Source organism: Cnephaeus nilssonii, assembly GCF_951640355.1.
Source record: "Cnephaeus nilssonii genome assembly, chromosome: 19".
Lineage (NCBI taxonomy): Eukaryota > Metazoa > Chordata > Mammalia > Chiroptera > Vespertilionidae > Cnephaeus > Cnephaeus nilssonii.
This window is the reverse complement of record NC_137090.1, coordinates 1,448,077-1,463,494: the sequence shown is the minus strand read 5'-3', so window position 1 is coordinate 1,463,494 and position 15,418 is coordinate 1,448,077. Positions and strand designations below refer to the sequence as shown.

The 15,418-nt window shown below is 63.9% G+C and overlaps 2 protein-coding genes across 4 annotated transcripts in view; one reads left to right on the top strand and one right to left on the bottom strand.

Annotated features, from left to right (window-relative positions):
* The window catches only part of TBC1D16 (TBC1 domain family member 16), a 44,518-nt gene extending 32,603 nt beyond the window's left edge, over positions 1-11,915 (bottom strand). For 2 of the 3 annotated variants that reach the window (XM_079797643.1, XM_079797645.1), the window contains exons 1-3: positions 11,859-11,915; positions 2,463-2,696; positions 491-1,013 (exon numbers count right to left, since the gene is read on the bottom strand). In XM_079797643.1, coding sequence (XP_079653769.1) covers positions 491-1,013; positions 2,463-2,637 — 698 coding nt within the window. In that variant the 5' untranslated portion in view covers positions 2,638-2,696; positions 11,859-11,915. The remainder of the gene's footprint in view (positions 1-490; positions 1,014-2,462; positions 2,697-11,858) is intronic. The other variant, XM_079797644.1, reaches the window with a different exon arrangement.
* A 155-nt stretch (positions 11,916-12,070) lies between these two features.
* On the top strand, positions 12,071-15,125 carry LOC307115394 (uncharacterized protein; the record flags this gene model as incomplete). The annotated part of the gene is made up of 3 exons (XM_079798608.1): positions 12,071-12,678; positions 14,051-14,114; positions 14,924-15,125. Exons 1-3 carry the CDS (start codon positions 12,570-12,572, stop codon positions 15,123-15,125), a joined length of 375 nt encoding a protein of 124 aa, XP_079654734.1. The 5' UTR covers positions 12,071-12,569.
* Between the last annotated feature and the right edge of the window lie 293 nt (positions 15,126-15,418).

The following is a 15,418-nucleotide window of genomic DNA, read 5'->3' as shown; positions in this document are numbered from 1 at the left end:
CAGAAAGAATCGCACATTCCTTCCCGCTGAGGCGCATAGCGATCCGTGTCCCTGCACCTGCTCCTCGGCTGCCCGGCTCACTGGGTCTCGATGACCCCAAGTCTGGTGTGCACCCAGCGGGCTCCCACCCAGCGTGGCCAGGGGACTGGCTGGGTGCCCTCTGGCCGGGGGTGGCCCTGGCCAGGCTGGGTTTGCACAAGCCCGCTGTTCAAGAGCCGTGTGCACGCCCGCCTCTGTGGGGGGCCCTGAGCACCCCAAGGATGCTGCAGTCGCCATGACAACCACTCCCATCAGGCCCACCATAGGCTAATCCCCTGGGGCGGCAGACAGGTGCGCCGGCGGGGGGCGGTGAGGGGGGGCAGCTGGCCGCTGCAGCAGGAGCAGGACAGGGCGCAGGCTCTGTCCTCAGCGCTCCGAGCAGAGCTGGGACACACCCCGCGGTCCCCAGCGTGGCCGGTGGGACAGCGCAGGCCCAGACCCGAAAACTCACCCGCTCTCGCCCTCCAGGAACACGGAGCCGCTGCTGTCCACCAGGGCGGCGCTCACCGGCGACAGGCAGCAGGGGGAGGAGAAGGCGTCCGAGTCGGAGTCGAAGGAGCTGTCCCGGCTCACACCCTCGGCCGACAGCTCCATGGAGCCCTCCTCCTCGCCCACCTCGGTCCCGTCCTGTGAGCGGCTGTGGGCCGGCTGCGAGGCCGCGAGGGCGCCGTCCATCCCCAGGCCCGGGGCCAGCTTCTCCCCGTCCCCCCGGAGGCCCTGGGCCGCCACCAGGATGTACTCGTCTCTGGGGGCCGGGGGCGGCCTCGGCTCCGTGGGGGAGGCCCGGCAGGGGGCGCCTGCGCTCTGGGTGCGCCGGCCCCGGGGACGGGGTGCCTTGCGCACGGGGGAGCCCTCGGGGGTGATGTAGCGCAGCGCCTCCTCGTCCTGCCGCTGGATCCGCGAGTTGGGGACCCACGCGAGGATGAGGGTGGCCCCCAGCAGCTCATCCTTCTCCATGTACAAGCACAGGTAGCCTGTGGGGAGGGGGCGGCGGTGAGCAGGGCCGTGCACAGAGGCCACACCCTGCCAGTCACACCCGCGCTGTGGGGCCTGGGGAGCTTGGGACACGGCCGGGCCCTGAGTGAGACGGGGGTGGGGGGGGGGGCGGGCCTGGGGTGAGTGACAGCTGTGGGGGTGCTCAGTGCCCAGGCGAGGAGCCGCAGCACCGCCCCAGCCGCGGCGCGTCCTGTGCTTTCCTCCCACGGAGCCCTCCTCGCGGCCAGAGCCCCGCCCTGTCCACCTGGGTCCCCTCAGGCTGGAGCCCAGAGCTTTCCTGCCTGGGGGCGGTCAGCGCCCCGTCCGGCGGCCCAGGAGGCCCCTCACGGCGTCACAGCCCGTGGGGAGGGACGCAGGACGCAGACTTCACCCGGGGATGAACTCCAGAGGGGCTGCCCGGCGGGATCGTTCAGTTGGCCACCGCCCTCTCGGCACATTTTTTCTTTTTCTTTTTAAAAATATATATTCTTATTGACGTCAGAGAGGAAGGGAGAGATGGAAACACCCATGATGAGAGAGTCATGGACCGGCTGCCTCCTGCACGCCCCCCCCTGGGGATGGAGCCCGCACCCCGGGCCTGTGCCCCGACCGGGGATGGAGCCGTGACCTCCTGGGTCCTAGGCTGCCGCTCAGCACGGAGCCGCCGGCGGGCGGGCATCTCTTTATGCGGCTCTTTGGGAGCGGCCCCCCCATGGCTCCCGCTGACTGCCGGCAAAGGGCGGCTCCCCGAGGCCGGCAGCGGGCGGGCGGGCTCTCTGGGCTCCTGCACCCTCAGTTTGGGGGGACGGTGGCATTTCCCACGGCGGCACCTGCCATTTCGAGGTGTCCTGATTCCGGGGCCTATTGCACAGGCCCCCCCCCACCCCCGCCCCCCGGGCTCTGTTCTGAGAGGTCATGGAGGGTGGGCGCCGCCCGGACCTCCCTCAGGCTCTGCCCGCCCACGGCTCCCGCGGCGACAGCCTGGGGCTCCCGGCCAGCTGTGCACAGGGACCAGGTGTTCCCACACTCAGTCCCGTGGCTCTGGGACCGGGGGGAGGGCCCAGACCCGCGTCCATCCCAGCAGGACTCAGCCAGAGCGCGCTCCGGCCACGCTGTGCTGGCCCTTCGTTTATACCCAGAACACAGCACCTCGGACCCGGGCCCGGACCGCCCGCCCCCAACACACCTGTCCGCAGGGGTGACCCGTCACTGGTCAGGTGACCACAGGGTGAGGGTGAGGACAAGTGGGAAAGTGACACCAGAGCCCCTGAAACCTCCTTCCAGGCCTGGACCCCGGCCCCTCCCCCAGGCCTAGACCCCCCTCCGCTCCCCCAGGCCTGGACCCCCCTCCCCTCCTTCCCAGCCCGGCCCCCCCATCCCCTCCCCCAGGCCTGGACCCCCCCCCTCCCCCAGGCCTAGACCCCGGCCCCCCCTCCGCTCCCGCTTACCTGGGTGGTGCTCCCCCAGCCCCTGCAGGCCCTCGGGCGGGTGCACACACACGTTGTTCTTGGAGTAGAGGATCTCCCCGTCCAGGATGGAGGGGGGCCCGCCGCCCCCCGGGGCGAGGGTCAGGAGGTCCGAGGCTCTGGAGGAGGCCCGGCGGAGGAGGCGGCCCAGAGACATTGCCGGGGGGTGTGCCCATCCTCCGCTCACGTGGGCCCCGTGGGCGCGTCCACACCTACCTGGGCGGGGGGGGGGGGGGGGAGCATGCATGGGGCCAGGGTCCCGCACTCGGCAGGTGCCCTGGGCTGCGGCTGCCTCGTGCCCGTCGGCCCCAAACGGATGCCGGGTCACTCCTGAGCGGGTCCTGCCAGCCCGGGCCACGCAGCGGGTCTCCGCCCGGCACCGCCCGCTGGGGCTGGGCCAGCCTGGGCTGCAGGACGGAGAGCCCATCCCTGCCCCCCCACTCCCGCCCCCCCCCACCGAGGAGCACAACCGGAAAAGTGCAGACAGCGCCCGTGGGCGGGACACCTGCCACCCCGGCGTAGCCACTCGCGGACACCTGGGCGGGGCCGCCCCCCCCCACCGCCCCCCACCGCCCCCCACCGCCCCCACCTCCCCCAGGCCCACCTCCCGGGAGCCTCCCTGCAATCCAGGCCGAGGGGCCCCCCCATCTGTTCTCATGTAATGGTCACCACGGGGCACCGGCATCCCCGGCCATGAGGTTCGGTGTGACCTGGTGACTCACCACCTGTGTACCTGCAGTGCGATCGCCACACCGCGTCCGGTAGCCACCTGTCACCCCGCAAAGTCGGCGCGCCCGCACTGAGTGACAGGAGGGCCCGGGGCAGGAGACCTTTGTCCTCCCAGAGCCAGTTCCAGCCCCAGCCCCACCCCCGCCACCTGGGCAGCAGGACAGCCCCGCCCGCCCAGCTGCAGCCCGGGGGGCGAGGGGGGGTTGGGGGGAGGGAGACGACGACTGTGCGTCTGAGGAAGTCAGCGCGGATATTTGCTCTCTTGGACAATTCTCACCTATGTGTCTATTTATGGTGTGTGTTTTAAACATGTTTTTATTGATGTCAGAGAGGGAGAGGAAGGGAGAGAGAGAAACATCCATGATGAGAGAGAATCAAGGACCGGCTGCCTCCTGCACGCCCCCCACTGGGGATGGAGCGGGAAACCCGGGCCTGTGCCCTGACCGGGAATCGAACCCTGACCTCCTGGTTCCTGGGTCAAAGCTCAACCCTGAGCCACAGGCCGGGCTCACCTGTTGTTTAAATGCACGTGTTTGTCTGGGAGCCTGTTCCACCCAAACTGAACCTGGTTCCCAGCCCCGGGTCTCGTGAGAAGCGGAGATTCCTTGACCTCCTTTTTTAAGCTATTTTTCAAAAAATTATGCAATGTGCTCAGAAGTATAAAAATGACCCCATATCCCTGAACTCAACCCAAAAATACCTGTGTGTTTCCCACTCTCTTCCACGCCTTCGCTACAAAGCAAACCACAGTGAGGATCAGCCGGCCCTGGCGCACAGCCCCCAAGGGCTTTGGGAGGCACCGGCTGGCCAGAGGTTTGCGTCTTTGCCCGCCTGATCACAGAAGCGGTTTTCTGACAGTCGATTCACCTGAGCAGGGTGTCCTGTGTGTGTTAGACGCGAGTTCGTGCTGGGGCCTGCTGGTTGCGGTGCCTGCCTGGGTTTCTGCTGGGGCGCTGGCTTGTTGTTGATCTGTGAGAACTCTTTACATAGCAAAGACCTTGACCCTTTGCTGCAGCGGCTGCAGGTGTCGTCCTAATCGTTGTTTGCCCTCTGAGTGTATCATCTATTTGAGGAACTTAAGCTTCTATGAAGTCAAACTGATGGTACCTTTTCCCTAACGGTTTCTTTTTCACTTTATATTGCCCTTCCCAAACCAAAGATCTGTCCTCGTTGGCTTATATGTTATCATTTCACCTTTCAATGAATACTTTTGATATTTCAAAAGTCCTAATTCAAAGCAAACATTTACCCGGAAAGGCCGCGACGGTAACTTTTTTTTTTTAAATATATTTTATTGATTTCTTACAGAGAGAAAGGGAGAGGGATAGAGAGCTAGAAACATCGACAAGCTGCCTCCTGCACACCCCCTACCGGGGATCCCCGCAACCAAGGTACATGCCCTTGACCGGAATCGAACCCGGGACCCTTCAGTCCGCAGGCCGATGCTCTATCCACTGAGCCAAACCGGTTTCGGCCGCGACGGTAACTTGAGTCTGACCAGCCGAGAGGAAGGCGGCCGGGAGGTGGGGAGGCCAGGGGCGGGGTGGGGGTGGTGGACGAGGAAATGAGGAGGGCCTGCACCTGGCACCGCACCCCCACTCCCTGACTCACTCCCCCCGCCCCGCCCCCAGTGGCTGCCACAGCTGCAGGCACCTCGCCTGTCCCCACCCCTCCACGGGCACGCCTGTGGGGGGGTGGGGTCCTGACCTGGAGGGTTGAGACCAGGAAGTTTGCCCGGCCGGTGTGGCTCAGTGGTTGAGCATCGACCTATGAACCAGGAGGTCACGGTTCAATTCCCAGTCAGGGCACGTGCCCGGGTTGCAGGCTGGATCCCCAGTAGGGGGCGTGCAGGAGGCAGCCAATCCATGATTCTCTCTCATCACTGATGTCTCTCTCTCTCTCTCTCTCCCTCTCTGAAATGAATAAAAATATATATTTTTTAAAAAGACCAGGGAGCTTGCACCCAAAAAGGCCAGTGAGGCTGGGCTTCTGAGGGTGGACGGGGAGTGGGCAGGGAGCTGGAGGCGGCGAGGGCGCCGGAGGGCAGCTGCCGGCGGTGCGGCCCGGCAGAGCCTGCAGCCTGACGAGGGGTCTCCCTGTGTCCTTGAATCCACAAGACGCACGCCCTCGAGTGGCTCTCGCTCGCCCCAGCAGAGCGGTTTGGGACCTCAGGGACCAGGGATCCTGTGGGTCGGCAGGAGCAAGGATAACCACACCACCACCACCACCCCCCGCCCCGCAACCCCGGTGGACCAGAAAGCTGTGCGCCCAGACACGGAACTCCGAGCACGTTCACCAGCAGGCCCCTCCCGGCTGGGCCCTCCTGCGGCCAGCAGGCCTCTCCGCACACAGGAGCCGAGGAGCGGGAGGGCCCGTCCTGCACACCCTCTAAAGCCCCGGCTACGACCTTAAGACACGCAATCAGCCGACGACGCTCACAGGGACCGGGAGATGCCGCCGCCACAAGCCGCCACCACCGCCTCTCGCCGCGGAGTGAACTGAACTCAGAACAGCAGCTGAGGCCTCCCCGCGCTGTGCGACATACAGGTCCCTCCCCCGCTCAGCGGGTCCCTGACAGCAGGAGGCTCCCTCGCCTCCAATGTTTTTAAATCCGTACTAGTACCTGCACTTGTTAAATATATCTGTATTGGTTTCAGAGAGGAAGGGAGAGGGGGGGAGAGAGAAACGCCAATGGTGAGAGGGAATCATCGATCGGCTGCCTCCTGCGCGCCCCCCACCGGGGACCGAGCCCGCCACCCGGGCCTGTGCCCTGAGCGGGAATGGAGTCTGTACCCACTGAGCCGAACCAGCCAGGGCTGCCGCTTCATGTTTTCACTTTAAAATGGCTGTGCCGCCCCAGCATTGCTGATTTCAGGTCGCAAGGGCCTGAGTCCAACGCACCCCTCTCTCTTTCTCTCTCTCTCTCTCTCTCTCTCTCTCTCTCTCTCTCTCCGCCCCCAAACCTGTCTGTACGTTGGAGTCACCTGAGCGTGAAGGGAAGGGCTTCAAAAATCACCCGAACCAGCCGCCTCCGGAAGGGCCTTTGTGACGTGCCCCAGGATGCCACCTGCAGCCACGACAAAGCCCGGTCTGTTGACGGGAAGATGACGCCAGCGGCGGTGGCCCAGAGGAGGGGCCCGGGCGGGGGTGCGCCACGCCAACGACGAGCAGGTAACGATTTAAAACCTATAAAGGAGCCGGCCGGTGCGGCTCCGTGGTGGAGCGTTGACCTATGAACCAGGAGGTCACGGTTCGATTCCTGGTCAGGGCCCAGGCCCAGGGGGGCGTGCAGGAGGCAGCCGATCCGTGATTCTCTCTCATCATTGACGTTTCTCTCTCTCCCGCTCCCTCCTCTCTGAATCAATAAACACGCCTGTTGTTTAAAGGCGGAAGGAACTGCGCCTGCAGGTCAGGCCATGGAGGGCAGTGGCGGCCACGCTGAGCCCTGGGCAGGCGTGAGCAGCAGGCCGGGCAGACGGCACAACAGGCTGTTATGTAAGAGGAGGGAGGGAGCAGCTGGGCCTCCTCTCAGAACACACACACACACACACACACACACTCACACACACACACACTGACACACACACACTGACATACACACACTCACACACACACACTGACATACACACACTGACATACACACACTCACACACACACACACTGACATACACACACTCACACACACACACACTGACATACACACACTCACACACACACTCACACTCACTCACACACACTCTCACACACACACACTCGCACGCACACACACTCGCACACACATACACACATACACACTCTCATACACACACGCACACACTTGCACACACAGCGCACACACTCTCACACACTCGCTCACACACAGTCACACACACTCGCACACACACGCGCGCACACTTACACACACACATACACACGCACACTCTCACGCACTCGCTCAAACACACACTCACACACACACACTCACACACACTGACGCACACACACACACACACACTGACATACACTGACATACACACACTCACACACACACACTGACATACACACACTCACACACACACACTGACATACACACACACACACACCGACATACACACTGACATACACACACTCACACACACACACACACTGACATACACACACACACACACCGACATACACACACTGACATACACACACTCACACACACACTGACATACACACACACCGACATACACACACTGACATACACACACTCACACACACACACTGACATACACACACTCACACACACATACGCGCACACACTTGCACACTCACATACGCACACACACTTGCACACTCACATACGCACACACACTCCCACACACTCGCTCACACACACACTCACACATACACACACACTCACACTCACACACGCCTGTCTCCTGTCACTCCCACCCTCGTCCTCTCGGGGCTTCTCCAGCTCCGGCTCAGGCGTGAGCCTCAGTTCCACCCGCAGCTGTAACCCTCCGCCCTGCAACCCAGCCCGGCCGGGGCCCAGGGTGGGCGTGGGCGCAGCGTGGGCAGCGTCAGGGCTGACTGTCACGCGGGGAGCGGGTCCCTCCACCCCCCCTTGGCCGGCAGAGCCCAGGCCAGCTCCTGGCTCCCAGCGCAGCGCCGTCCTGGCGGCCCCTCGGCCACGCCCCGGCTCCCTGTCCTGGAAGAAGGAGCCCCCTAAACCCCCAACAGGAAACAGGCAGGCGCTAAGGGCAAGGTCTCTTCCGGAACCTTCCCAGGAAGAGCAGAGATAGGACAGCCCGGGGCCACCGGAGCCCCGACTTCTCCTCTGGGCCTCGGCCTCGCGGTCAGGAGCTGGGACGAGGGGACGTGTGGTCGGAGGACAGACGGGTCCCGGCCCCGCGTGGAGCGGCAGCTACCTCCCCCCGGGACGCTGCCCACACCATCCCGCCAGCTGCTGGCTGCGGTGGGGGGGGGGGGCGGGGGGGACACCGGACACTCGGGGACGTGTCGTGGGAGGCCCACAGGTGACGTCCCCCTGGCCTCGCCGCGTCGGCATGTGGCCGGCAGGAACCGGTCCGGCTGCTTTGCCCTCCAAGGCCCGTCCACAGAGCGGGGAAGGCGATGGCACAGTAAACAGAGCCCGGCCACGCGAACAGGACCGTCCCGCCCACAGCACCTGCGGCGAGCACAGCCCGGGAGGCCCCGTGGTCTCCGGGGAACTGTTATCCGACCCCTGAGTTCAGGGTCACGACGTGGGGAAAAGGGTGCAAGCGAGCGGGCGCCAGCTCGGGCACCCGGGATGGAGCTCAGGCGGCCGGCCGCTCTCCACGCCGCAGTCGGGCGGTCCGGAAGATCGCTCTCCCAGCCTCCGTGCCGTGTTATTTTTAAACATTGACTTTAAAGAGAGGAAGGGAGGCCGGACGGTGTGGCTCGGTGGTTGAGCATCGACCTAGGAGCCAGCAGGTAACGTTCGCTTCCCGGTCAGGGCACAGGCCGGGGTTGCGGGCTCGCTCCGCAGTGGGGGGGTGTGCGGGAGGCGGCCGATCCATGATTCTCTCTCATCACTGATGTTTCTCTCTCCCTCTCCCTTCCTCTCTGAAATCAACCAAAATGATATTTTTTAAAAAATAAAGAGAGGAAGGGAGAGAGAGAAACATTGATCACTTGCCTCCTGAGCGTGCCCTGCCCGGGGATGGGGCCCGAGACCTGTGCATGCCCTGACCGGAAATTAAAGCCGCCACCTTCAGTGTACGGGGCGATGGTCCCACCAGCCGAGCCTCGCCCACCAGGGACCGTACATCCCTTTGAACACCGGACGGCCTCGCCTCGAAGCGAAGGCACAACCGACGAGGTGGTCGTCCCGGTTGCTCCCGCGCTGTTCCCCCATCCACTCAGCTTCTGGGTCAGACCCGAAGTCCGTCTCCGGCGGCCGGCTCCTCTCCTCTGCCGGTGACCAGAGGCCCCGTTTCACACCGGATGTCAGCTACCAGGCAGCTCACCGGGTGGGAGTGTTAGATACAAGACCACGTGACCAAAGGTCGCTCAGGTGGCCGATGGCATAAAAAACCACCACTGGCCCGGCCGGCGGGGCTCCGTGGTTGAGCGTCAACCTAAGAACCAGGAGGTCACGGTTCCATTCCCGGTCAGGGCACATGCCCGGGTTGTGGGCTCGATCCCCAGTGTGGGGCGAGCAGGAGGCAGCCGGTCCATGATTCTCTCCCATCATGGATGTTTCTCTCTCCCTCTCCCGTCCTCTCTGACATCAGTTATATACGATACCGCCGCTGAAGGGAATGGGGAGAGATTTCCTGCACATTTCCCGGGTTTGGGGTAGAACAGACTTCGAATGCAGTAAGTCCCCACTAAACATCACAGCTGGGTTCTGCGACTTTAAGAGAAATGGCCTGTAACCAAGCTCCCTTTACCAGCCTCGGCTGATGCAAACAGGATGAAGCTCCCACAGAGCCCAGTCAGTGTCACAACGTTACATGGAACCACGGATCGCAACAAGGCTACTGCCGAGGACCCGCTGAGCCGGAACTCCACCGACGCAACTGCTTCACCTCCAAGCCACAGCCTCCCAGCATCATGGGGAACTGAGCAGCTCATCGCACAAAAGAGGGTTCCGGCGAGTGAGCAAAACCCGGGTCTCTCAGCGGGGATGGGGTAGACAAGGTGAAGTCCGGATTGAAGATTTGTGTTGCCAGGCAACCTGGCTGCCCCCCTTCCTGGAACAGCCACAGGGACCCCGCCCCCCAGCCCCCGGCAAAGTGACAAAGAGGAGTGTAAATAACCCTAAATGGCGAATTCCCCCGGCACAAAGCATCAAACAGCAAAACCAAAATGTGTCTGTCCATCTAGTTACCAGTGAAAAATCCAACAATGGCCATTCATAATAATAATAATAATAATAATAACAACAATGGTGATAAATAGCAACAAGCCCTTAGCACCCGCCAGGTACTAGATAATTGAGCAACAGGCCTCTGGGGCAGGCGGTTTATCCACTTCACAGAGGACTAGCCAGCTCCGCGCACGGGGCTGGGACTGAACCCAGCGGTCCGCTTTGGAGGCCGCCACGCTCGTAACCACAGCACGCACTCCCCGAACCCGCAGGGGCCAGCGCGGGTGGGGTGGGTGGTGCGAACCCCAGGCTGTGTTCTGCCGGGAACAGGCCCTAAGGGTGGCACGGGATTGGTCCCCAGTCCCTTGCATTCTGATGAACCACCGGCAGTGAGAACCAGGCCGTCTTGTCTGAGCTAGGGGGGCCGGGAGGGCGTACGTGTGAATGATGGGGCCAGTTACCAGCGGGGAGGCACCGTGGGTTTTTAGAGCTGGCGCCTCCCGCACCCCAGGCCCCGGGTTCGGTCACTCCTAGCTGCATGAACTGGGGGAAGCCCCTTTTCTAAGCCTCAGCGTCCCCGTCTGCGAAGTGGGCACGCTCCCCGCCCTGCCCTGACGGGCGTGTTTTGTGGGCACGTGAACTCGTGCATGGATATCAGAAGCTGTTCCCACAGCCACCTCATGGCCGGAGGATTCGGAAATTCCAGGGGTGAGACCTTCCTTTCGCCCCATTCCGAGGCCCTGCTCACGGTAAACACCCAGCAGCCAACAGGTGCTGGCTCCCGGCCCGGCAGGGAACTGAGGCGGCTGTGAAGAGACGTCCACCTGGCGGGACCTTCTCTTTGCAAAGCTGCCGTGGTTTGAATCGCACCAGCAATGACATGTGGATGTTTCTAGGGGAATTTCTAAGACGAACACACAGATTTTTAAAACTTCTCCACTCGGCGGATGGCAGGCGTGGAAGGGGAACCCCATCTCTGGCCTCTGGTCTGGCCTCGGATAGCGGCCTGGGTGGCCACATAGACAATGGCGCCTTCGGGGGTAAGGAAGATGCCCAGGGCAGGTCTGGGCCCAGGCCCCCCTCCCGCACACTCAGGAGGCAGCGGAGCGAGCCTGGAGTCACATGTGGCCGCGGTCCAGTTGGGCTTCTGGTCTGTTTCCCATGGAGACTGCCGCCACGTGTGACACCAGCCGCCGCCGCGGGAACAACGGGGTTTCCAGACCCCCGGGCTCCCGGCGAGGTTCCGGGTTATATTTAGCAAATTGCCTATTTCTCTCCTTCTCCTTTTTTCTATTCTTCTTCCTTTCTTTCTTTTTTTAAAGTCAAGGACGAGGGGGCAGAGCGCGCGCCTAAAGGAAGTGAGTTTCCTGACACGCGGTCCGGGGCCAGACCTCCCGCCTGGCCCCCAGGAACGCTAGGGCGCGCGGTGGGGTGCACAGCACACTTTGGGGGTCCGTGTGGGCGAACAGCGGCCCCTCCAACTTCTCCTTCGCGAGCTCGGACCATCCGGCCAGACAAAGACCGCAAGGTCCCCGGCCCGCGGCTGCAGGCAGATGGGGAGCGAGCCTCCCCGAATTAGGCCCGGGGCGCCCCGATCGCCGCCGAGGGGGGTCCCAGAGTGCTCCCCGCGCGGTCCGGGGTGCCTGCGCGCCGCCCGGGCCCCGCACCTATCGAGGCTGCGGCCAGACCCTGTTCACTCCCGGGCCGCGGCTGCAGGCCCACGCGCCCCGCGCGCCCACCCGGCCCCTGCCGAGGGGGCGCCGCCGGGTCCCCCGCGGGCCCTTCAGACCCGCCCCCGCAGCCCCAGGCCGGGCCCCGATACCCACCCGGGTCCCACAGCGGGGCCGGATTCGTGCTGGCTCCGGGAGCCGCCGCCGCCGCCACCGCCGCCGCCGCCAGTGAGGCGCGGCGGGGCGGGGACGCGCGACCAGGCCCGGCCCCCGGCCCGCCCCCGGCCCAACCGGTCCCCGCCCTCGGCCCCACCCGGCTCCCAGTCCGCCCCCGGCCCGCCGCCGGCCCTGGGCAGACCTGGCACCTCCCCGGTCGCCTTCGCCCTCTGGCCCTAGCTCCCCAGGCCCGCGCCCCGCGCCCCAAGGGCGCGCTCGCTCTCGCCTCGGCTCTGAGCCTCTGTGGTTTCGATTGGGGTGCGAAGGGGACCCGCAGCAGGTCCTGGGCTCCCTCCCCCGCCGAGGACCCCTCGCAGGAACCCCGCGGAGGGGGCGCCGCGCCCCCAGGTCTGCAGATGGGCGGGCGGGCACCAGGCTGGGTCCCGGACCCTGAAGGTGCAGCGGGTCCAGGGTCCCTCACGCCCCCGCCTCCACCTGCCCGCGCCGGGCCACAAGGCAGACCGGATGCCGGGTGCCCCGCGCGGTCCCGGGGCGTCGGAGCGGCCCGGCTGGACGTACGCGGCACGATTGTCGCTTTACGGGAACGGAGGCGGGAGGGCGGAGCTGGGACTGAGAAAGCGACGGAGAAGCAGATTTGTGCTTTAACATGTCGACACCTGAGGGTCTGTCCCCAGCGCCGTCAATGGCACCATGGCCGCCCGCCCCGCAGCCCGCTGCGCGCGCGTGGTCCCCGCCCGCCGGATGTTGACGGCGTCGCCTAGCAACGGGCGACGGCGGGGCCTGGAAGCGGGGCCAGCGGGTAAGCGGGGTCCAGGCACCGCGGGTCTCGGAGGGCCCCCAGGGTTCCCCCTTTCCATACCCTCCGGGGCGCCCCTTGCCCACTTGCCCCTCTCCTCCCGCCCCGGCCCCTCCCCCGCCCGCCCCCTGGGCCGGCCCACCCCTGCGCGCCCCTCTCCTTCCTCACCGCCCCTTTGTCTGCTCCCGCACCCCGCTCTGTCCCCTGCTCCAGGGGCTCCCCCAAACCGGGACCCACTCGCCCGCAGTAACCATGGCAACCACTATGCTTGGCAGCCCCTGCTGCAGAGCGGGGTGCAGGCGTCTCTGAGGTGGGGAGGGAGGAGGGGATGGTCTTCGGGTGCTGCCCCTCGGGTGGCCCCTGGCCCCTGGCCCTGGAGCCGGAAACCAGCTCAGCCCCGGGCTCTCCTGGAAGAGTGATCCCCCTCTCCCTCCCCCAGCTTGACTTGGGGGTCCCCGCAGGGGGCTGCCCTGGGCCCACGACCTGAGCGCAGGTAGATGGTGGTCTGCTAACGATCGTGCCACCAGGCCCGTCTCTGATGCTTCCTTTATTTTTAAATTTTTTAAAATATATTTTTACTGATTTCAGAGAGGAAGGGAGAGGGAGAAACATCCATGTTGAGAGAGAATCATGGATCGGCTGCCTCCTGCACGCCCCCCACTGGGGATCCAGCCCGCAGCCCTGATCAGGAATTGAACCATGACCTCCTGGTTCATAGGTCAAGGGTCAACCACTGACCCACGCCGGCCGGGCACGTCTACCATCTTGATTTTATTTTCTAAAAAGCTAGTTTTTTAAGAATGTTTTTTATTGGTTTCAGAGAGGAAGGGAGAGGGGGAGAGAGAGAAACATCCATGATGAGAGAGAATCATGGGTCAGCTGCCTCCTGCACGCCCCGCACTGGGGATCGAGCCCGCCACCTGGGCCTGTGCCCTGACGGGGAATCGAACCGTGCCCTCCTGGCTCCTGGGCCAAAGCTCCACCCCTGCGCCCCGCGGCCGGGCTCTGAGCTTGCGTTTTCACTTAGAACAAAGCAGAGCCGTTTTAGGAAAGCGGTGAAGCAGGACATTGTGCTCTCCAGCGGCCTCGCCCTTTCCCGCGATTTCCCGTTGCATTTCCCCAGCGTTGTCACAGACGCCGTGTCTGCCCGGTGACTTCTGGCGCCGCCTCCGCGTGCTGTTCCTCTCGTGCTTTAATGACCGTGTTTTTCATCTTCGTTCCTGGAGACACTCTGGTGGCACTGCCGCCACGTGCGGGCGCTGGTGCTGGGGCTGGTGACAAACTGGTCATTGACAAGCAAGTGGGCGCTGGGCGGCGGACGCCCGCCAGGGAGGCCGGCTCTCCGGTGACTCTCCGCCTGTTTCTCCCCCACCAGGTCCCACAGGGAAGGAGACGCAGCGATGGAAGGAGAGGAGGACGGGACCCCCGCGGGCGCCGGGGTGAGTTGGGGGGGGGCAGTGCCTGGGCCTGTGTCCACCAGGGGCTGCGGGGAGAGGTGGAGCACTCGCTCCAGAAAGTGTCTCTGGTCCAGAGCGGACCGTCCAGCTGCTGACCCCCCCCCCCCCGCCCAGGGCTCGTGGGGCCTGGCGGGAGCGGGGACCTGCTCTCAGAGGCCCGAGTTGTCCAGAATTCCTTTCCTCTAGCGAAGGGCGGAGGTGACCACCAAATGGCAGAGCGCGTGCAGATAGGCCATAGCCCAGCCACACTCGGAAGCGTGGGGGCCGCGTCTCCATCGGCATCGTCACACTGTGAAGGGTGAAACCTCGCCCTGGCCGGTCTGGCTCAGTGGCTGGAGCCACGGCCTGCGGACTGAAGGGTCTGGGTTTCGATTCCCGGTCAAGGTCAAGGGCACAGGCCCGGGTTGCTGGCTCAGTCCCCAGTAGGGGGCGTGCAGGAGGCAGCCCATCGATGATTCTCTCTCAGCATTGCTGTTTCTGTCTCTCTCTCCCTCTCCCTTCTGCTCTGACATCACTAAAAACAAAACAAGGAAAAACCTCACCAGACCCTTTATATATATATATATATTAATATTTTATTGATTTTTTACAGAGAGGAAGGGAGAGAGATAGTTAGAAACATCAATCAACTGCCTCCTGCACACCCCCCACTGGGGATGTGCCCGCAACCCATGTACGTGCCCTTGACCGGAATCGAACCCGGGACCTTTCAGTCCGCAGGCTGACGCTCTATCCACCGAGCCAAACCGGTTTCAGCATATTTTGTTTCCTGATTGTTTCCTGCCGCGCAGCCACAGGCAGCCCCAGAGGAGACCGCCCGAGAGCAGACCCGACAAGGAGCCGCTGATGCTGCAGAAGCTGCTGAGTGGGAGGCCACCGGCCCGGGGGAAGTCCCGCCCAATGAGGAAGTCTCACCTGAAGGAGAAGAGGGGGACGTGGTACCTGATGATGGAGAGGGGGAAGTGGTACCTGATGGAGAAGAGGGGGACATAGTCCCTGATGATGGAGAAGAGGGGGACATAGTCCCTGATGATGAAGAAGAGGGGGAAGTGGTCCCTGATGATGGAGAAGAGGGGGACGTGGTCCCTGATGATGGAGAAGAGGGGGACGTGGTCCCTGATGATGGAGAAGAGGGGGACGTGGTCCCTGATGATGGAGAAGAGGGGGACGTGGTCCCTGATGATGAAGAAGAGGGGGAAGTGGTCCCTGATGATGGAGAAGAGGGGGACGTGGTCCCTGATGATGGAGAAGAGGGGGACGTGGTCCCTGATGATGGAGAAGAGGGG